The sequence below is a fragment of the Corvus cornix genome, chromosome 2 (assembly GCF_000738735.6).
Source record: "Corvus cornix cornix isolate S_Up_H32 chromosome 2, ASM73873v5, whole genome shotgun sequence".
Lineage (NCBI taxonomy): Eukaryota > Metazoa > Chordata > Aves > Passeriformes > Corvidae > Corvus > Corvus cornix.
In genome coordinates, this window is record NC_046333.1 from 88,004,055 (window position 1) to 88,026,170 (window position 22,116).

Genomic DNA, 22,116 nt, shown 5'->3' on the forward strand with positions numbered 1-22,116 from the left:
TTGACAGAGAAAAAGAAAAAATAAAATTATTAAATGGTTTTGCATTAGATGTTTGTACTGTAAGAATCTGGTGGCTCATGTGATTAAGTAAGTGCTTCTCCAGAATAACCTGGACCAGGTTTTATTACAAAGGCTATGGAAGTGGCACAGGGTATTTAACTATAATTTGTAACCTTTCAACTATAATATGTAACCCTCTAGGTGGCTTCTTCAGAGGTGTAACCTGGAAAAGTAGGTATGAAAACATGTAGACAGGTGAACCATGCATATGAGAAAATTCCCAATTTGTTATCATATGTAGGGCTAATGGTAACAAATAAAAAGATCTTTTCAGTTAGTAATCATTTAACTTGTTAAATGTTGTAAAAATAGAAGCTTCCAGAACCAAAGCCAAATAAAAATTTATTCTGCACATGCTGCAATGTCAGAAGGGACAAAACCAACAGTTGCTGAAGGTGAAAAAGGCCAGTAAAATAATTTTATGAGAGAATATATCCCTCCTATTATTATTATTTGCCTTTGGGAGGCAGCAGATTGCACCAAATGATAGGTGTTTTAAAAAAATTAATCTCTGTGTGGTGATATCTCCCCCTCTTTACAAGCATTTGAACTGCCGGAGTGTAGATTTGTGTCAGTGTGGAGAATGTATATGAGACAGAAAGAGAAGCAGACTGCATACAAATATCAGAAATCTTGCTGCATCTTTGAATTGTCATTCTTCACTCTTCTTCTAAAGGAGAACTTGAACAGCACCAGAAAAAATAAAAAAGAGACACTGTAAAATGTGCAAGAGGGTTCTCTCAGTGCCATTTTTAGTGGAGAAGAACACTTCTTTTTGCATTAGCTATTAAGGGCATGAAGAATTTTTGATACTCCATCAACTTTAGTCTGACAACTTTGGGATATGAAATCCTGCAGCAGAGACAGAAACCTGGGTAAGCAGTGAGGAGAGGCGTTTCTCTTCCAAAGAAAAAGAAGTAAGGCCATACAGTTTAAAATGTATTTTAGTTAAAAAGAGAAAAAACATGCAAAAAACCAAAGTACGGGGGAAAGTTCACATCAAGCAGTCTTGGCGGAGGAGGCCTGTTAGGTAAAAAAAAAAAAAGAGCTTGGTTTTATTGAAAATAGTCTGGGTGATCTTCTCTAGCAGACAAAAGAGCATAAGGATAAACTACCTGTGTAGACTTTCAGTCAAACCTCAGAAGTCCAGCTCCACCAAGGCCCCAGTGTTCACAAGGGCTCCAGCAGCCTGGGGGTAGAAGGTGGAATTGGAAGTTGCAAGGCCAAAGGTTTTCCCTCAAGATCCCACATGCAATCCCATGGCTGAGACACAATTTGTAATGAGCGCAGGAGGTGGGAGCCAACAGGAAGCGTAGATTGTGCCAGTGCTCATGCAAACAAGGAGGAACACAGCAGTTACTTGTGAACATGTGCTTCCCAGCTTTGCTGTGGGCTCTTGGAGCTTGGCTGCTGGGTAGCCTCTAGTTTCAAATGTGTTTTGCAAAATGTAACTGCCTGCCACCCCAGCCTGTACTGGTGGGGGCATCAAAAGCCCCAGTAAGCTCAGAGCTGGGCCTGCAGCGTCCTGAGACAGCTGCTGAAAACTACTTCAAGCCTCTACTAATCTACCCTTTGCTGCTGAACTCAAAGACTGCAGTGCCCCCATCCTGAGTCTCTGCCTTCAACCTGCTCAGGCTCATATCCAGAACACCTCACCTCTTTCGCACCTCCCCCAGCCCTCAGAAGTGCTTATAATTACTTGGCAACATGTATCTGAGTAAATTCCCATTATTTCTCCTCCCACAAAACATGCATTGGTTGGATGGAGTGGCAGGTACCTTCATCCTGCAAATCTCAACATGCACCTGTTTTGAAAATCACTGTAATGTGTCAAAGTCAGCCTAGGTGCTTTGGATTTTCAGAGCAGTAGGCTCTGTGATGAAGAATGCATTACCTGTATTTAACAGGCACACCTGAAAATGAATATTTATATCTTCAGGGTTATATTTCTAACAAGAACATATGAGCATTAGGCCAGGCCATAGGGATTTTCATAGAGGTGACCTGTAATGGAAACACCAGAGAGACGAATGTCTGCAGGCACATGTAGTTCTCCAACAGTATGCTGTATTCTAATTTTTAATTGAATTACTGTTTCTGTTTTAAATCACCTCTCAAAAGCCAGGTGCAGACTAGAAGACTAGTTTTTACTTACGGAAGATACACAGAGAAATTATGAAAACATAATTGAAAATTGAAATTGTTTTACAAAACTTAGCGGGTTTCCATTAAGCAAAAACAAACCCACATGCCAAGAAGCTAAATAATATTTTCTAAAAACCCTCCAATATTTAATAAAGACCCATAAGTGCAGTTCTTGAAAGTACATTGGATAGTTCAGTATTTGGAACGTTTGTACACCAGGATTTAGTAACAGTGTAGAATGAGGATATCTGAATTCATTTCTCCAGCACCTGGAGAAGGCACTGCATGGCAAAATGCATGGAAGGGAGGACATTTCCAACTCATGCTACAGAGTGGGAAGCAAGATGCTTCTCTCACCGTTGCAGCTCTGGTCACATCTGGAGTTTCCTTTGAGGAAAGGGAAATTACAAGCCTAGTTGTGCTGGAAGATATGAGGTATAAAATCAGTGGATCATCTGAGGTTGAATGTGTTACTGAAGTTCCTTGTTCTCTTTCATCCTCACTTGCTGCTTCTTGCTCTACATCCTTGCACTCAAATCCCATATCTGGAAGGTTCCACAGTGAGTCTCACCATGGAAAAAGCCCAGTCTGAGTAAGGGATGTCTGCAAGAAGTGCCCTCCCAAGGAGATGTAACCCAGCCAGTCAAACCTCAAAAGACTGAGAAAGGGTAGTCAAAGCACTGAGAGATGGACTGATTCAAACCCCTTCTACACACATTTCCCATGATATAATAAAATTGCCCAAGTGTCTTCTCCTAAAGAAGGAAAACCCTCAGACAATGCAAGCTCCAGTGGTCCTAGTGATGCTTCATTCAGTCAGTGGTTTTAAATCCTGAAGCTATATACATATGCTCCTGCAGATAGATAGATAGATAGATAGATAGATAGATTCCTCTCCTACTCAAAGCAGGACTTTTCAATGCAGGGGATGTGTTTGGTGGGTGACTAAGAGGAGACAAGATGACTCCAGGAAGAGGCAAGAGAGAAGTTTTGTGAGACAGGAAAATGGGGCTCCGAGACAAATGCTGGGGCTGTGGGATGCACAGCTATAATGGAGGCCTTGAGGGAAGATTTTCTGTGGAAATTGAACCTTGCCTAGTTATATTCAAGGAACAACAATTTCCTATGGCCAGTATATGAAAATTCAGTTGGTAATGGGTTTGTTATCTTTGAACTGTGGGCTGACTCAGTGTTTCATTTGCTGCTTCTATCTCCCACTTTTGTGTAAGTAAAGCCAAATTCAATTAAGAAATAAAATTATTCCAGTCCTGAAAATACTTTTAAAGTATTTCTGTTGTGCGTATTTATTCTAAATCTTAATCGTTCCCATGGGAGGGAAGTAGTTCAGCCAGTAGTAAGACTTTATAGTTTCACCTGCCAGATGATTTATGTTGAGAAAACCTATTTCTCCATGTTCTTCTGACAAATAGAACTTGGCTGGTTCTCAATAATATCTTTCCACCAAATAATTTGACAAAAATTTCATTTAAATTTTCCTAAAGATGGTTGGTAGACAGATTATGCTCATGCATTTAATTCAAATTTTCAGAAATCATAAAATAATTATTAATTATACCAGTTTAGTAGCTATATATTTGTTGAATGTTGAAAAGTTACTATCTCTAAATTTCCACATAAAACACCTACATTGGCACCTTAAGGCAAGGTTCTGGAATCCAAGATCACTGAGAGACATTTGGAGACAGAAGCATCTTACCTTGCAGAAATGTGTTCTTTCAGCTGCAGAATGCTTGCTACATTTATCAGGAGGTATTGTGCTTCATTCACAAGAGAGAGTGAGATGTGTGTAGCAGGTGACAGACCTAAAAAAATCAATCCAACATTCTAAAATGATCATAAAAATTAGTAATTTCACCTCATCTTTCCTTTGACCTCTTACTCATTCTCATTACTAGTTTATTCATTTGGTTTCAGTCACTATGAAATACTCCAAGAATGCCCTCAAACCTGTAAATGATAATAATGCAATGAAGTTAGAAACTGAGATAGAGTTGATATTTCACCAAATTTGTAAAACAATTTACAAGAGCAATATCTATGCATTTTCAATCCTCTTTCAATTTCAGTCTTCATTCAATTATTTTTATAAAGAAATTTAGTCTCTGGATAAATTCTTTGATCCTTAGATTTTTCACAATCATTTTTCTAAATGGTCTTTGAGTTTCCAGACAAAATAATGGTCATGATGGTAACTCCCCCTATACTGGTGTATCTGTACATTTTCACCAAGTTTAACAAGTAGAAAGGCAGCAAAAAGTCAGTTTGAGTATAAACATAACTACTAGATCAATGCTGGATAACTCTTTCAGCCTTTATCAGGGTACCTATATACTCAGTATGAAGTCCATGAGCCTGATTTTTGTATGAGGAATCACAAATCTTTAAGATTTTTTTAGAATTATTTTTATTTTTAAGAATGACAACATACCTTTTGTATTTTTCTGATGTGACTTGCTTTTCATGTCTGAACTTTGTCGTATCAAGCGACATGGACGACCAAGAAATGTAGAGAACCAGCCAGCAATTCTTTCTCCACAGTCATATGTTTTTACCCTGTAACAAGAAAAGAGGGAGTTTACATTTGATTGCCCAAACATTAATTTGCAAAACAGAAGTCAAATTGTGAAGATGTTTCTTCTGAATCCTTCAATACAAAGTACAGTATCCATATTGCCTGATGAATTTCTGATGTGAAGCTCTGCATGACTCTAACTCCGCATTTCCTCAACTTTACTCTGTTCCACTTGAAGTCAACTTTCACAAGATCTAATTTAGTTTAGTACAGAAAATTACTGTGGAATAAAGGATTAAATAATCATAATGCTGAAGACACTGACTCTGAAGTACAGCAAGTGGTTGCCCATATAACCATATTACAATACAGTATTATGAAAAAGTCACACTCTTGTCTGTGCTTTTTACTAGAACAGAGATGAATGATCTGAGTTCAATTTAAGATTGCTCCACTGTGTGTAATTTTTAACGATCCCATCAGGTACAATGATGTTACTTCCCTAATTTAATTCATGTTAGTACAGACATTCCACATTAAAACATGGCTCCACTAACAGAGGCCAAGTATCTCTCTAAAGATGATTTCCATTACTTGTAAAATGTCTAGTGCGTTATGCAAGCTGGCAATAGAATTGCCTTCTTTACCTGGATGTAATCTTTCCTAGAGGGATTTTGAAATCACCTCTCTCCATCCAAGAAGACCACAGATCAGTCCACAGGAAATTGACCCTATTTGACATTAGATTCCTCAGCCCTGAGTAAACTTAATGTCAATCTTCCAAAATCCAGGCATTTAGTTTAAATCAGTTGTCTGGGTTCCGCTCACAGATAATGGGTAGAAGTAAGTAGTTCTCATCTACATTAGACCTCAGGATGGGATGACTCTCAGTGTGGGGATGTTCAACTCTTTATTGACTACAAAAGGAAACTTGACTGATACCTAACTTTAAACGTAAGAGTAATGCAAATTCTTATGCTGATCTAGGGAGGATTCCTGTAGCAAGGCAAGTGAAGTAGCCACGTTCCTATGCTCACCCTGTTTTCCTACCCAGCCAAAGTTGATCTGCATGGAAACCATCTGCTTTGTGAAACAAGAAAACAGCTACTCACAGCAAAAGGTGCTAAGCCCCAGGATTGAGAGGAAGTGGCTTGGCTTTACGAAATGCTCTGTAGGGTTCAACTGAATTACACAGGTAGAAAGCCAGCACAAGGGAAAATCAAGGAGATTTTATCACCCTGCAAGGATCAGGTATCTCTTCAGTGCTTGTTCTGAATTTTGAATTATGGTGCAGCTCTGCATCCCTCTCCCCACTTTGAGACTGGACAGGTGTTAACCACAGCTGCATCTAGCCAGTGATGCCCTAGAACTGAAATGGTGTTCTGGTGTGAGTATGAGATGCAGGCACTGTGTCAAGAAAGAGGCCAAAAGGTGAGTGTCCACATGAGATCTCACAGTCTGAACTGTGCTCTTGCCCACCACTGTGTTAGGGAGAAGGCTGCTAATGAGAACACATGAATCTCCCACGGTAACAGTGCAAGTGAAACAAATGCCTCCAATATTTTTTCCCACCTTCACAGAGGTATAGGGGTGTTTAAAATATCTCCTGAGCCAATTGCCTCTAGCAGCCTGTTGGAGATTAATACTGTATAAACCAGGAACAAAATTTTGCCCTCTTTTTATATACTTATTGTTTTGAGTCACAGTGGCTGAGCTAGAGACTCACACTATTGTTGATATTTCATCAAATGTCACAGTGTACTTTTTGTAATTCAAGACTCCCATGTTTTCAAATTGCTTTCCCTTATTTTCAGACCATTTTCTGAGCAAGTACCATCATCTCTTCAAGGTCTTAGTCAAAGTCATTCTGTTGTAGCTCAATTCTACTTGTTTTCTGCTTGTGTTTATTTTTGTGGAGTGTAACTTTACATCTGTCAGCATTACATTTCATTTGGCACATGTCAGGCAATTTATAAAGAAGAGCCTATTTCTCTCTGATTTCACTTGCTGTTTGCCTTGAGTTTCCCACTCATCTTTCTGTTATGTCATTTAGCCTCAGTGCGTTACAACTGGTCCCTCTAGCAGGGTAATTTACAGAACAAGAAACAAGGACAGATGAAGTCTGAATATTGATCCCAAGGGATATAATGCACACAACAGGCTCAGTTCACCTTGTTCTTAACTACACCTTTGTTTCCTACCACTGCTACACTTCCCTTGATTTCTTTGATGTTGCAGCCTGTCAAAGAGGAGGCTGTACCCCTGCCTATTTCAGTAGAGCAGCAACATTGAGCATTTAGGGTCTTTTACAACATCAATAACCTTATCAACACTAGCTTCTACTTTCATCTGTCCACTGTTTGATATTGTACCAGAAAGCCATGTCCCTGCAATGTAAGCAGCACCTGCTCATGGACAGTCCCTGCTGGGATGAAGGCTAACATTGATTAATTGCTTCAGAAGCGAAATTTGGGCTCATTAAACTTGCGTGGCTTCTGCAAAATTAAACTTCCTCACATGACTGCTTGCAGATTCTACATCATGTACTTTTCTCAGGAATCTCAGTCTAAATTCAGAGTAAGCCAGCAGAACTGGATGAAATAACAGCATCAGAGCACAGAATCAGTAAATAGAAAATGCCTTCACTAGGGGTTTCTTTCGAGTAAAAGCCTTTTAACAAAGACTTTTTGGTCCCACTGCTCACCTTAGACACTTTGCAGAAAAGACCCCAGACCACAAATCCCCTCCTGCCCTACTGCAAAGCACTGCTTTCCTCATTATTTTCAGCCCTGGAGGCTCCTCTGATGAAACACTGGAAACTGGCATCAATTGCTATTGGATCTCTGAGCAGTTTCAGAGCCTCATCAATGTTGTTCACCCATCCTGCCTTACTTCCTGTCTTGTTTATTTGCTAGTTGCAGTCCACTCTGTGCAATTTGCCTTCACATCCCCTTTCTTATTCATTCTGTCCTTTCCCTCCTTCTCAGAACTCTAAGAAGTTTTCCATGAAAACTTCCAATTTGATACAATAAAAATGACACGGTCATTTATATGAAAGAAAGCTACAATAAATAGTATGGCAACAAATTTTATGCACACAGAGAGAAGGATAAGCCAGGCTATTTTACAGCCTGTAATAGATGGGCTTACCATGGGGAGGCCAGGGATGAGTCAACACTAAGGGAAGTGGGACAGATGGTTAAAACAAATGACTCTTGGGTGAATTCCACTACCTGAGGAAAATACACTTCTGAGGAAAAGATCCTCTTTATCATCTGAATAGCTAGTAGAAAAGAAGGAGAACATAATTTTCTGCATGGCTCCATGGGGAAATTGCCAGGTCTTCTGCTGGTTTGTTTATGTGTTACTCAGAGATACTCAAGGTATACAAAGAATTAGTATACCTTGGTTAAAGGAAGATATAAATCTTTAAGTGGCTCTTTTAGTTGGACTTACCAAGAGACTCATTTAAAAGAAACATAGTGAATAATGCAAATGTACTTTAGGAAGGCGCTTGATACACTGCCACTTAATGAGACTGGGGGAAGTTCTTAGAAAATATGATGGATAAACACTTAAGTTTAGGGATAGGAAATAAATTTATTCATAATGTTATATTCACTGAAGTGGTATGTCTCTTGATTAGAATTAATGTTATTTAATTTACACACCTTCAGTCATCCCAAGATTATTAAGGGGACACTGAACAACATGGGTGGTCAAAACAAAATTAAAAAGCATTGTAAATATGGAAAGCTATTTATAACTTTAGAAGGTTCTAGCAATTTTAAATCCATGCAGTATGAAATGGGCAACATTGCCAGCATCATTACTGTTAAATGAGGGAACTAAATTCAAGTCCTGCTGAGACCCCCAGTTGGCATTTGGAAGTAACTGGGGACACACCTCCTTTTCTCATGCTTGGAGCAAGTGAAAAAAAAAAAGATCTCACTCATTCAAGTGAGTACTAAGTCATTTTATTGTACCACCCTTCCTCTCCTTTTTAATTAAAAAAAATTTTTACTGTTTTCTATCAGACATGTGGGGCATGCCAACTTACTTACTTAAATAGGACCACTCTCCTGGTCCACTAAGTCAGTCATTGCTTTCCACCATTTTTTCAAGGACTTCTGTCTTTGTGCACATCTGTTCACATCTTGAGTGTCACTACAGTGATTTTCAGCTTCAGTACCTCTCTGCTCTCACTTACCTGTGTGAACAGACTTTACTCTCACAGATCACAGTCTCTTTTCCAGTATTGTCTTCTAGTGACACAGATATTGGGTCCATGCCTAGATGGGCAGAGAGCAAGCCATATTTAAATAAAAAATTTACAAAGAATCGTAAAGTTATGAAAAAAGTTCTTATTTTTGCTCCTGTTCACAATCACAGCAGCCTGACAAACAGCAAATCAAAAAAATCCTTTTCCATTTTGTTAGAATTATATTCTCTGCCTGCAGGTGGCTCCAAAGGATAAAACAAAGCACAAAGGCTGCAGATGACCTTGGTATTCAAATCATATTAAGAAATACACAGTTTCAGCTTTGAGTAACTTCATTCTCTGTTTATCTCAGGCAATGAAACTGGCACAGAATTATTGCCTCAGCCACGGTTTCTGTTGAAAGGATGGTCCCTCTATCAAGTCAGGAGATGATGTTAAACACTGTCATGTTGGGGTTTTTTGGAATAGAGGGATTGAGTGATCTGAAAGGTGAAAGACGGAAGAGGGGGAAGAAAAAAAGAAGCACAGTCTGTTAAAAAAAAAAGAAATATACTGTGGGATAAAACTACAATAATTTGAAGACAAAATGTATGGAAAACTGCGAATGAGAGAATTATTTTCATCTATTCATCTCCAAGTTTAAACCTGGTAATGATCTATGTTAACAACTTCTCCCACATTTTTCTCATCTTGAACAGAATGAGTCAAAGAGATGGAAAGGGTACTGCAGTTTACTAGTACCAAAAAGAAAAGCTGTACTACTTTTCTTTCTGTTAGTTGAAAACAATAATCTTAACTGCAGAACAAAGTGTTTTACTGCGTGGCTGCAATGAATCCAGCTTTTCCATTATACTGCAACATATACTAACCAAGACTCTGACCCCCCATTTCCCAGGATTATAACCACACATTTTGATATTATAATGTAAAACAAATAAGAATCAAGCTCTACCAGCTCTGTGATATGGTGAAATCAAGTTGGTTTATTTTCTTCTTAAGAGTAATGAAATGTAGCTCAGATTCATTATACTATGACTATCAACTCTGTTTCATGCACGTTTTATAAAATAGAAAGTGGTCTACTTCTTCTTTGGTTAATTATGTTAGTATACTTCATAAGTGAAGACAGAGAGGGAAAAGTTAGGTTCACTTAGGAAAATAATACATGTAATAAATGCTTTGAACTACCCTGTAACAACCTGAAAAAGAAGCCAATGTTATCATCTTATTGACTAGACTAATGCTGTTGGACTTTGAAACAATTAAACATTAGCATCATTCCTTCTGGAAGAGTTTGAAATATTTCATCCTGCACGCGCTCTTAACTGTTATATCTTTCAAATACTTTCTAAGAAAAGCACACTCACAAAATTTTTTGAAATAGAATTTCAGGGCTTTAAAAAGCCTGCTTTTATACATCAGCAAGTGTACCACATTTTTATTGAACAGTACACATTTTATAGTGATGTTTAGGTCAGTTAAACGTTGTTAATTACAATTTTATTCTATCTTTAAGGCAAAAAAATAAAGTAGAATATTGCCAGTTACTAAAATGTAAAAGCTGTCATTCTCCATGGTCATTTGCTCGATAATAAAATTCACAGATGTGCTCACAGTATTAATATAAAAAAATTCTTATCGTTATAGCTCCTATTTTCAGTCAATGAGGAAAATTAGAGATCTGTTATTTCAATAGACTGAAATATAAACTATTCATGTATATTCTTTCATCAGTGTATGCACTTAATTCCCATTATTTTTATTGGCAGTAACACATGACTATTTGAAGGCACAATAAACTCCATAAAGTGCAATTAGCTGCTCAGTTTTGCTAGCATCTTTCTACTCCAATATTTTAAAGTGCCTCCTCAACACTCAGAATTTCTCCCACTGTGCAGTGGCAAACTAATGCCCAACTTGCCAGACTAATGCTGATTGTTAGCGAAAATGGAAAGAGAGAAATTAGTCTTTTCCAGAAGTGTATTCTCAGCCAAATTCTGTTTGGCTACAGATTTGTGTAGGTCAGGAACAAGTGCAATCTGCACTCCCACGTATTTGATGGAGGAGGACAAGGATATTTCCCTTGATTCTCACTCAAGTAATAGGATTTCTGGAAATAAAGGCACTTGCTCCTGACCACCTTTAAGTTACTGGGAGCCAAACCACTAAACAGCAGTCAAGACACAAGAAGCTGTTTTTCTCCATGGGGGCTGATTCAGAGTTAGGCACACTGATTTTCTCAAAGTGGGTTCTGCGATAGCAAGGCTTTGCTACACTCTTAACATTAAATAAAATAGGAAATGCCTGTTAACAATCACATAGCCTAAGAAAATAATTCTGACAAAATTAATAAATACAGTTTCTCAAAATTAAAATCTCACTCCCTCTGCTGAATAAAAGCACAGCCAGTGAGAGAGTAGACACAAGCCCTGCCTCTCCCTCTGCTCTCACTTAACCCCTTCGTCAGGGATCTGGGAAATACCTGGAGCTCCTCAGCTGCCACGCAAGCCAACTAATTTTGCAGGCATGCCAGGGAAAGATCCTAAGCCTTCAGGCAGCTTTGGGCTTGTGTAGAGCCCCACTCTGCCATCTTTGCTACCCACAGTGGCGGCAGGATTGCACAGCTGGGTCGGTCAGGCAGCAGGCTCTGCCCTTCCACCACTGGGGGTTAGATGGGCTATGGAGACACCCAACATGCAGGGGTTAAAGAACAACCCTGAAAGGGTGTCCCAGCAGGATTCAGCAAAAGGTGTTAAAGTAGTTACTGTCACACCAAATCATGCTGACAAATTTTTCTTGGACAGAGAAGACCGAGAATATTAAGCCACATTGAAATAAAATAGCCATAAACAAATCTTCCACTAATGAAAAGTTCTAGAGGGAGAGGAAAGCATGTGCCTGGAGGGGAAGAGAGAACAGACTCATCATGTTTTAAAAGTGACACAGATAAAGTCTTCACCCATATCTAATAGTGTAATAGCAGAATGCTCTTTAAAAATGCTGTGTACTTCAGCTACGTGGGATTCGCCCCGCTCGGCTTTCGGCACTTACCAGAGGCACCTATTCCAGCAGCGCAGTAGCCTCAGGCTCTCTCTTTTGGAGAGAGGCGCCTCCAGGCAGCAAAGCGCGCTCTGGGTGGAGATGTGCGCCACAGCCTGCTCTCACAGTGAGAAAAGCACAGGTAGCAGCGGAACTGGCAGAGAAAACACAGAGGTTACAGCTCCTTGCAGAGCAGCACAGGGAGGCAGCCGGCTGGACTGCACTGGTCACCAGTCAGCTGGGAGCCACTGGGCTTGCACGTTCACCAGAGCAAGGGGATTGCAGAAATGGAAAGGACAGAGAAACTCAGCACAGGGACCGTGAGGAGAGGGGGAGGAGAGATGGAGGAAACAAAACTCATCTTGGAAAGATGCATGCTGCTGTGGCTGAGGAAAGGCGGTTTGGGTGGGTGGCATTCCACGTGAGAAATAACTCAGGAAGGAGCAAAGCAGGAAGAGACCTGGAGGAGGCTGTCAGTCAGCAGGCCAAGAGCTACAGATCTGAAATAACATCAGCCACCGACACAGGCCAGTGAAGGTTCTGAGCTGCAGAACAGCCTGCCTGGCTCAAGCAAGTTCCACTGCTCCCCAGTGTCTTGGGATGACCTTATGATGTGTATCCCATATCGCTGCCTATGCCCAGAAATTAATTTTTGTGCCTTTCTATGCCTCTAAACTGAGCCTGAGAGGGGGAAGGAAAAAACTGAGCAAAACTTTCTCAAAGCAGTCTGCACCTTGTTCAAGGTCACATAAAGATAGCAGGTTTTTTCCCCCCAGCTGCGGCAGGGGAGCGAGGAAGCACCCGGCTTGCTGCTTTCCAGTCAGCTTTTGGCCAGTTGTTTTCAGTTTCTTGTTCTCTGGAGAGAGACTGAGAGTTGGACTTTGCTTTTCCTTCTCTGGAATTCCGGATTTTCTCCCTTTTCTACTGGACTGCTTTCAACCTCAGAGCACATCGGGAGGACTTTCCACCGGGCACAGAGGGCCTGGCCCTGGGCCAAGCCCCAGCTCCGAGGAGACCAAAGGGAGGACTCGAACACTTTCCCAGGTTTTTCCTCCACAGCGAAACAGTTTATTATTTAGCCTTATTTTCCTTTTCCCGTGTGTTTGGTAAATAAATAGTTTTATCTCCTTCACTTTCCTTTGAGGAAAATTTACTTTTTCCCGAACCTGGGGGGGGGGGGGGGGGGGGGGGGGGGGAAGGGGTGGTTGTGCCTTCTCTCAGAGGATTTATTTCTAAATTTGGCCAAACTGGAACACCCACCACATGGATCACTGCTCCAGCTTCACATGAGGCATTCAGCTTCAGGGCCTACATTTGCAACCAGCTACAGGCAGACTGGTGAGAGTGGCGACAAAAGCAGCAGGGATTAGCATGGGATTTTCAAGGAAACAGTCAACATTAACTTAAATTTGTCTGTCATGAAATGATTTAAGTGGGAGATATAACACTGACCCATGTTTGTGAAGGGATAAAAGAAAAAAATAAACAAACAAATAATGCATTTAGACTGTGGGTAAGAGGAAAAAAAATAAGTATTGGAACAACTTCCTACAGATTTATCTGCTCAGCACAAACAAACCCTGCTGGTTTGTATGTGCTCCCATCACTGTGCTATCTTAGGAGCAGTAAGCTCTGGAATAGACTCCCCAAGGAAAAGAGAGCCTTTATCTCACTGTCAAGAACTTAAAAAAAAATGCCACAGGTTGCAAGGACACCATGAGAGTAAAAAACAGTAGGACTACTATAAAAGAGGTCCTAGACCACATCACGGGCTAGGACTTTGGTATCTAGAGTCATTATACAAAGAATAAAATTACTTCATTCTTACACACTGGCTGTGCCAAAGCAGGCTGTAAATAAATGGCAATGACATTCCTGTTAGAGCACACTGATCAATTACTTTTGGGCAGAGAAATGATCAATAGACTTGGACAATCACTTCTGTGTGGAAATGGTGCTCACTTTCATCAAAAGGAAGGCAAATGACAGTGAAAACTCCAAAAATGACACAAAAGGTAGAATTTAAAGGAAATTTCACCCTTGCACTATGGAAAGAGATAGTAAATCTCAGTGTGAAGTGGGTACCTTGACTGTCATTTTTGTCTGAGAAAACCTCTTCCTGACTCCCTGAAGTATGTCAGTACAGGTGTTATTGACAGGTGAACATAGTAAGGGGTATGCACTTGTCTGAACAAATGCTAGTAAGGAAAAAAAATGAAGAACAGACTCAGAATGGTCAGAAAGACAGAGAGATGGTAAGGAAATAAATTTCTAGAAATAATTAGTTCTGAAGCACTCGATAATTTAAAAGTTGTGGGAGAAGGCTGTCTGTGCAGCTGTACTACAAAAATCTGAGGTGCAAGGTGCTCCACATTAAATCTAAATTAATTAATGATAGATTTTCAAAGAAATAGTATGGAGGAGAGAGGGGAAAACAGCAGTGTGTGTGCCAGTGAGCAAGTCTGGAATCCCTAAGACAAGAGTAGATCGTGTTTGGGATTACAAACACAGGAAGTAGCACATGATTAGTGGAAGTATCCAAATGTATGTTTTAGAAACCTATTTCAGACAAAACGAATCAAAGAGTTGGATTTAACTCTCTGGAGAGTGCTCAGACAGTTGGACAGGTCTACAACTCTAATGTACACACAGAAAAGAGATTGTAGTTACAGATCCACTCATATGGATTTCTAATAAAGGGTGAAAAATCTGAAGATAGGTTCCCTTGTTTTGCTCTAGCTGCTGAAAATGTGGGCACATGTATTATTAATGGTTAAGACACACAGGCTGAGTAAAAGTTGGACCCTGGGGAAATGATGAACATCATTCAGACACATGCAAAGTCAGCATTAGTAATGACTTTGGTGGAATACAAACCTGTTCCAGTGCTCAGTGCCAATGGCACTGTTATGAAAATAAATAATTTTCACCCCTGAGTAGCAAAGGGCTTTCTGTAACACTTTACATATTTTTTTTTTTTCCCCTCATCAGAGAATAAAAAGGATTTTGATAATTCCCAGGAAGGTCAAACATCATGAAATATTTGCCTGCTAGTGCAAGTATTTAACTGAGTTAAATAATGTCTGGTCCTTATTTTAATTCATACTAATTTCACCTGAAGACTCTACCCCTTTAATCCCACAGATGGAAGGAGGAAGAGAGATACAAAATGGGAAGGTTTTTGGCCAGGGTGTTTAATGTTAGACTTCTATTCCTACACCTTTGCAGCAATAACAATGCCTTCAGGCTATGGCACTTCATGCTATGGAGAGACATTAGTCAGTAAATTTCCACATCTGTCTGTTCTCTCCATCCTGGAGCATCCACTTTATGATTGCACATAGGGAGTCATTATCTACTCTCTGCCTACCCCAGCAACAAGTTAGGAACGCCCCCCAGAGCTGCATATAACAGATTGGGCTTTCATTGCCCACAGCCAGCACAGAACTTGTCCCTGAAGTCCCAAGTAAGTCCCAAGTAAGCATGCACAGCATTCAGTAGTTTGGTGGGTGCATGCAGGTGTCCCTGCCTAGAAGTCTGACACCAATAAAGAAGGGAAGGAAAGGAAAGGATATTGTTTACTAACCTTCTGCCTGAATGACCATAATTTTTTGCTTCAGATCAATTGAGGGATTCACAAGACACAACCTTGGCTCCTGCTTCTGAGTCATGCAGACTCCATTCTGGTTTACAACCATCCAGTTTCGGTCATACAGCAAACCCTGGCTTCCTACCGGCCATTCTGTAACCTGGGAAGGCATTAGGAGGGGGTACAAGGGTTTAAAAAATGTTAGCTGCATTAATAAATTCATGCTGAAAAGAAAAGAGAGGGGAAAGAATCCATTTACGACACTCATTGAAATCAGGAAAGCTTTTGCAAGCCAATGTCAGCTTTTTATGAGAGAAACCTTGATTGCAAATGAAAGATAAAGATATCACTGCACAAAGCTGACAAAACAAAATCAAATTACTCTGATTTGTTACATATTATCATACCGTTTAACAGAGCTATAAGAATAAAGAATCTCTGGAACACTCTGAAAACTGTCTTTAATTTTATACTCGTCCATTTTTAGGATCTGTTTCCCCAGCAATTTTTATTTAACTTAACAAAGTACAGAAATTTTATGGGATTTTTATGAACTAAGGCAAAACCAAAGAAACAGCAGAAAAACTGTGAAATTCAAAATTCTGTTTTTCATAAAATGGGACCACTTTATCAATTAATCCATCTGAGAAAATCTCCACCACTGAAGCTTCTGGTTTAGCTGGGAGAATAATAGTTTCTTTAGATCCCCTAACAAAAATACACATTGTCTTCTTTGCTATCTGTTCTTCCACTACTTCTGTAACACTCTTTACATTCAATAGCCCATACAAGCATATTGTCCTTGCTTTCACATACATTTTTCTGGTGAAAAGAACATCTGTTTCTGATGCTACACAGATGGTAATCTTGAAATCCAAAAAGAGAGCAATTTTAGTAATGCCTTTGGGTGACATTAATATCTGCTTTCTTCTCCAGAATGTTAAAATATTAATACCATTCTTGTAATATAAAGCTGGCCATTTAAACATATTCTTCAGCTCACGTATGCTTTCTAGTCACAGTTGAATATGGAGAAAAGTTTACAGCTGAACTTGGTTGAATTCTTATAGAAAAGCTGAGTACATCTCACATGAATTAGCTGACAAAAGACTTTTTTGAGTAAAAGATATGTCAAGCACAGCCTGATGCTCTGAAGTAAAGCATGTCTGGAAGTACTGGTTAGATTAATTAAAAATCACATTTTTGTTTATCATATGATCAACCCAAAACTTGACAGAACCCAAAAGATCTCATTCTTAAAAACTTTTCCTGTGTTTATAAAAGCCTGCAGCAGCAGTTTGACACTGACAGTCTCACTATAGAAAGCTGGGGGCAGGCATGCTAGAACTGAAAATTTAAAGCACCAAAGCTTAACTCAAAATAATTTTGCCACAGTGCTACCAATTATATTGAATACAGAAAATGAAAAAAAAAAAAAAGAAAAGAAATGTGTTTTATCAACCTACTTCATTTATAATATTATTTGGCAATTTTTTTATGCAAGTGTGGATGAAAAATTCAGTGATAAATAGAAATTTTGAGTCTGACAGGGTCATCTGAAATCACATTATTCAAGTACCTCAAACTGTCAGCACCTCAGTTATGTGAACCTTTGCCCTGTCTTTTTTAGGAGAGGAAGCATAACCCTAAGACTGCAATATCAGCTGAAGAACACACTTTTGTTCTTAGTGGAAATTATTCTTTGGAGAGACCAGAATTTTTGGTTATCCTGTATAATTAGACTACAAAATGCATTTGAACAGCTGGTGATCATCTCAGAGCTGCAAGAATTTCCTGCTAACAAATCTCCCTTCCAAAAAAGAAGATCATTAATTGGTAATACATCCTCCTATGAATCCAACAGATCTTTACAGGATTTGCAAGATATAGAGAGCAGAATAAACTAAAAAAGCAGAAAAATAGAAAAAGAGCACAAAGGTTCTTAGTTCCCTATTGTAACATTCCGTTGTTTTGGTTCCACTTCAGGATAGCAATCTTATTCAGGAAATAGCTTAAGTGTTTTCTTACCCCTTCATGGAAGGCAAGAGGTTTAATGAGCAAAACAAAACCTCTCTTTAGTCAGAGCTTCAGGTAGTTCTTACATGCTGACAGGCACTAAAGGGTAAGCACAGCTAACTAGGTAGCAGATATTTGGATACAATCAACACCTTCCACTCAAAATACCTCTGACAGGTCCAAAATAATGGTGACTAACTCCATGCTTCACTCACATCACAAATGTGATGCAGCACGTGACTAGAGGTCCCCAGCCCTTTTTCGCCCTTCCGCTGGGTATTTGCCATTGTAGTGAGAGTCACACACATACCCTGCAGTGAGTCCCTGTCCTCTCATGGATGCCCTCTGTGCACTGTCAAGTGCCCAACTCCCTCTCCACTTTTCAGTTCACTGTATTGCACATGTTGCTAGGACTCTGCTAAAGAAAGTTGCAACAACAAAATAACTGTGTGCCCTGCCTTGGATGGAGAGTCACAGACAGCTCTGAACAGCCAGAGCTGACTCGTTGCTAATACTGACAGTGGAGATGAGCATGGAAGAACACACTCATTTCTTTTCTCAGCATGTAGGCCTGTGGCCTGTGCACAGCATATCCTGCCCTTATTTCAAAGAGGCTGAAGGGGTTGTTAAATGAAGTAAAATAGAGCAGGTTAGCATACGTGGCAGTGAGCAATACTGCATTGTATGAAGTTGCCTGGCCATCTCTGGCTCCTGAGACAAATTAAAAGTGGGAGGACAGAAGAAGAGCAGGGAGAGCATGGTTTTACTGATGGATACCGGCATACATGTTCATTCCAAGCATGGCAGGGGATGATGCATTCCAGCATCATTCAATATAAGGTCTTCTCTACCTGTCACAAGGATCATTGCATAATACAGCCAATACTTGGGATTGTCCTATCTGCTTTAGTCCACCTTTTCTTATCACAAAATAAAAATATCCACCGCAAAAACAGGTGGGGTAGTTTGGTTGTTTTGTTTTATTTCAGAATTTTCTGTAAAACATTTTGGGCTGCATTTCTCCCATAGTAACGGGAGTAACGTCACCATGAAGGCTACCACAGTTTTTGAACACATTAAAGGAATCACTAAAAAGGCTTTAAATTATCTAAGTTTAAAAATATTAGTGGTCTTACATACACTTTATCCACTGATCACTAGGAATTTGCATTGTATTTTAAATTAAAAGCTAGTTTGTCTTCTCTGTTGAGATGCAATTTTTTATACTCTGAAATCTACTGCAAGAATAATAAAGTTATTAATTAGTTATTAGTTTAAATTCCTAAACTCTTTCACTAGGAACATTGCATTATATAATTATGCAAAAGTCATTGACATGAGAGATGTTCCTGTTTAAAAATGCATGTTTAAAACACATTTTTATGTTGGAAAAAAGAAAGTGGTCTGGAATAGAGGTTACTCCTCTGCTTTTCTCCATTAAATAAAATAATTGTAGGGAAGAGAAAACACATTTGAGAAGTTGAGTTAGAATATTCTGCCCTCTGCTTCCTGCACCATGTGTACAAAATCCATGGGACAACTGTGGATAGGGATTGTCCTGTGGCCAGGAACAATCTATAAAATGCTGCAGAAACCACCCGACCTGCAGTGAGCTGACAATCTTCATGCCAAGTTTCATCCTCCCAGCTGCCAAAGCACCCTGCACTCTCATTTTCTCTGGAGGTCAAGAACCTCTCATATTAAACCACTTAGAATAGAACAGAGAAATCAGAGTTTAGGAGAGGAGGAGATTATGTGACTCTAAAGAGGAGATCAAACAGCTGTGAGTTTGCACTCACATCCTCCTCAAGTTTGTCCTCCTGCCACTAATCATCTATCCTGCAACCAGCAAATCAGTGGGCAGATTTCACTGGCAGATGGGCTGGGTCCTGCACACATGGTTAGGTGGAATTTTCCACTGTGCATATTATTTTAGGAAAACTCAAGTGATCATGTAGTTACAATAAAGCCTAGTTACTACACATGCTAAAGATCTGACCTCCCATACCAGCTGGAGGCCTGCACTTGAACCTACAGATCTATGGGCTTCCGGTCTCAAGTATCAAAGTATCACAAGGTGAATGAATTTTCTATAGCTCAGTATTTGAAGCACTTTTACCTTCTCACATCGGCTAGCTGAGAGTTACCCTATAACTGATAAACATGGAGATCAAATTTTTAATTGGGAAAATACTGTTCTAAATTTCCAGGAACTACAAAGCATCTAAAGCTATTTGAGATTTAGAACAAGACACTGAATTTCAATTCTTGGATTCCAATCAAAGACTAAAGAAACTACAAGCTACATGATTACTACTTCAGAAGTTTATGAGTTTCCTGAAGTAAGGAGATAATATAATGCTGAGTGTGAAGTCTGTATGAAAAAGACCACTAAACAAATGGCAAAAGAATAGTTTTGCATATGATTCAGTCTTTTCAAGATAAAGACTTAAGATTCTGGTATAATCAATATTTTAGAAGGCAAAATGATTTTCAGGATTTGATTCCATTTAATTGTGGTAATCTTTCCTCTCTAGCATGCCTTGCTTCAAACTCCAGTCCATGTGGCATGCATTGTTTTCCTGTTTCAAGGTTATACAGGCTGAAGTTTCAGTAATGACATATAAAGACATATATGTATATATGGCAGCCATGGCTTCCTATTCTACTCTTACCCATTGGGAAGAGACTAAGCCACTTGGTGATTTAGAATGGGATTAACTGAGTTTTAAAGTTCATTTTACAAATGGTGGTCTGTAAGTTGGCATTTTTACCTCTTCTATAGGCAGACAATGAAATTGGCAGATCTTTCACATACTGGCTATAAACATATGACAGGTCTAGAAATGCCAGTCAGACTTTTGGGAAGAAAAATCATGAAGAAAGTCTGGTGGACAGGAAGACGGTCACAAAAGCAAACATATTTTTTGTGGGGATTTACGTCAATATGAAAAAACCCATGAAAGTTAAAATACTCTTTTGACTTCAATTCCTGGCCTGGTGTCCCAATGCAGTAAAAGCTCTTTCCCAGTGGATTTGTTTGGTCAACTTCTACTGTGCTTTCATATGTCCTCATGTATCTCTTATGAACCACATGGAAACCATGTGGAAATGCAAAAAATTAATTTTTAAGAAGACGAGGGGAAGAGCTAAATGCTCTTTATAGTGAAATTCGAGTCCCTTCCAATACCTTACACTAAATCGAGTATTTATTTAATTTTCTGTTACTCTTTGGCAATACAGGCTCTAACAGTACTTAGATTACAGTGTTCTAATGGAGCTGAGGCTTTGTCATAAAAACAAAATCAAAACAGACTTCAAAAATTACTCTAGACATGCAAAATTAAACCTCATAATGTAGTTGCAGTTTTTATATCTATTTTTAAATTATTCAGATCAGCTAGTGTTAGCTGCATAATCCAAGTTGCCTTGGATTCCTCTTGCAGGCAATGAAAAGAAACAGAAATATCCAGGAACAATTTATTTCTTCTACTGCAGATGCCTATTGTACGATAAAATAAAATAAATAGCATATATAATAAATAAATAAATAAAATAAATAAATAAATAAAAAGCAGGTATCCATCTCTCACTGCTTACAGAACAGTGTCTAACTTTTAGAGGTGGAAGCTGAGGTAAGGTGAGCCCTGTTTTCACTCTGGGCCCATTAACACATGCCTGGCACAAGCACTATGCATGAGGCATGGGGATTTCCTCCCCCCATATAGAATTCCAGTCCTGTTTGCCAGAGAGTACCAGGTTTGTGTGAATTTATCACCTAGAGCTGTTTCCCCTCATAGAGCTTGAAGAGGAGAAACCCAGCTCAGCTTGTGGGGAAACATAAGCTTTCTTTCATGCTGAGGTATGTCTTACCTGCTCCTGGGCACAATCACTTCAAAGCCTTCCCAGTGCTGAATGTTGTGGCATGTATCTCACAACACCAGTCTGCATGTCAAAAATAGAATTTAACCCAAAGGCATCTGAATACTGCCAACATATTTCAGCAACTTCTATACTGGGCTTCTGTAATACAGCTATAAAAACTGCAACACTTAAACAAAGGTTAAAAAATTTTCACATGAAATGGGCAATTAATTTGATTTTCTAAACAGTTTGATCTAGTAGGAGGTTAATAAGGGGTGGAAATAGTTTTTTCGAGTCTCATTTAATGCTCAGGATTGTGCCTCTGAATTAAAGACATCATAAGCCAACCCAAGTTTAAAAATACAGATGTTTTGCTGATCATTTAATAGTGTTTAATTGCCCAACCTCTCTGCATTGAGAAAGAAAAAAACCGAAACATGATCAAATCAGCTGAAAAACCCTATTTGAAATGCAGGGGATTCATCATTGGATTTGACCCCAATTTTCTCTCAGATGTTAGACACTGACCTACACCAGTAAGTTTTCGCAGAGAAAGTTATACCATTATTGATATTCATGAAATCACTTCCCAGTATGGTACTAAGCAGAGCAACATTCTAGGTCATGTGTGGGCCATGCACCTATTTC

The 22,116-nt window shown here is 39.2% G+C and overlaps 1 protein-coding gene across 3 annotated transcripts in view; it reads right to left on the bottom strand.

Moving 5' to 3' along the window:
* Positions 1 to 22,116, bottom strand: part of MOCOS (molybdenum cofactor sulfurase) — a 209,278-nt gene that overhangs the window by 13,350 nt on the left and 173,812 nt on the right. The window contains exons 9-14 of one of the 3 annotated variants that reach the window (XR_005604188.1): positions 15,586 to 15,748; positions 8,949 to 9,030; positions 4,655 to 4,779; positions 3,923 to 4,028; positions 1,176 to 2,064; positions 17 to 1,083 (exon numbers count right to left, since the gene is read on the bottom strand). Coding sequence is in view for 2 of the 3 variants with exons in the window: in XM_039569013.1 (XP_039424947.1) it covers positions 2,052 to 2,064; positions 3,923 to 4,028; positions 4,655 to 4,779; positions 8,949 to 9,030; positions 15,586 to 15,748 (489 nt within the window). In the remaining variant the exon portion in view is untranslated. Of the gene's footprint in view, positions 1 to 16; positions 2,065 to 3,922; positions 4,029 to 4,654; positions 4,780 to 8,948; positions 9,031 to 15,585; positions 15,749 to 22,116 lie in introns of those variants that run through there. The other 2 variants (XM_039569013.1, XM_039569005.1) reach the window with 2 other exon arrangements.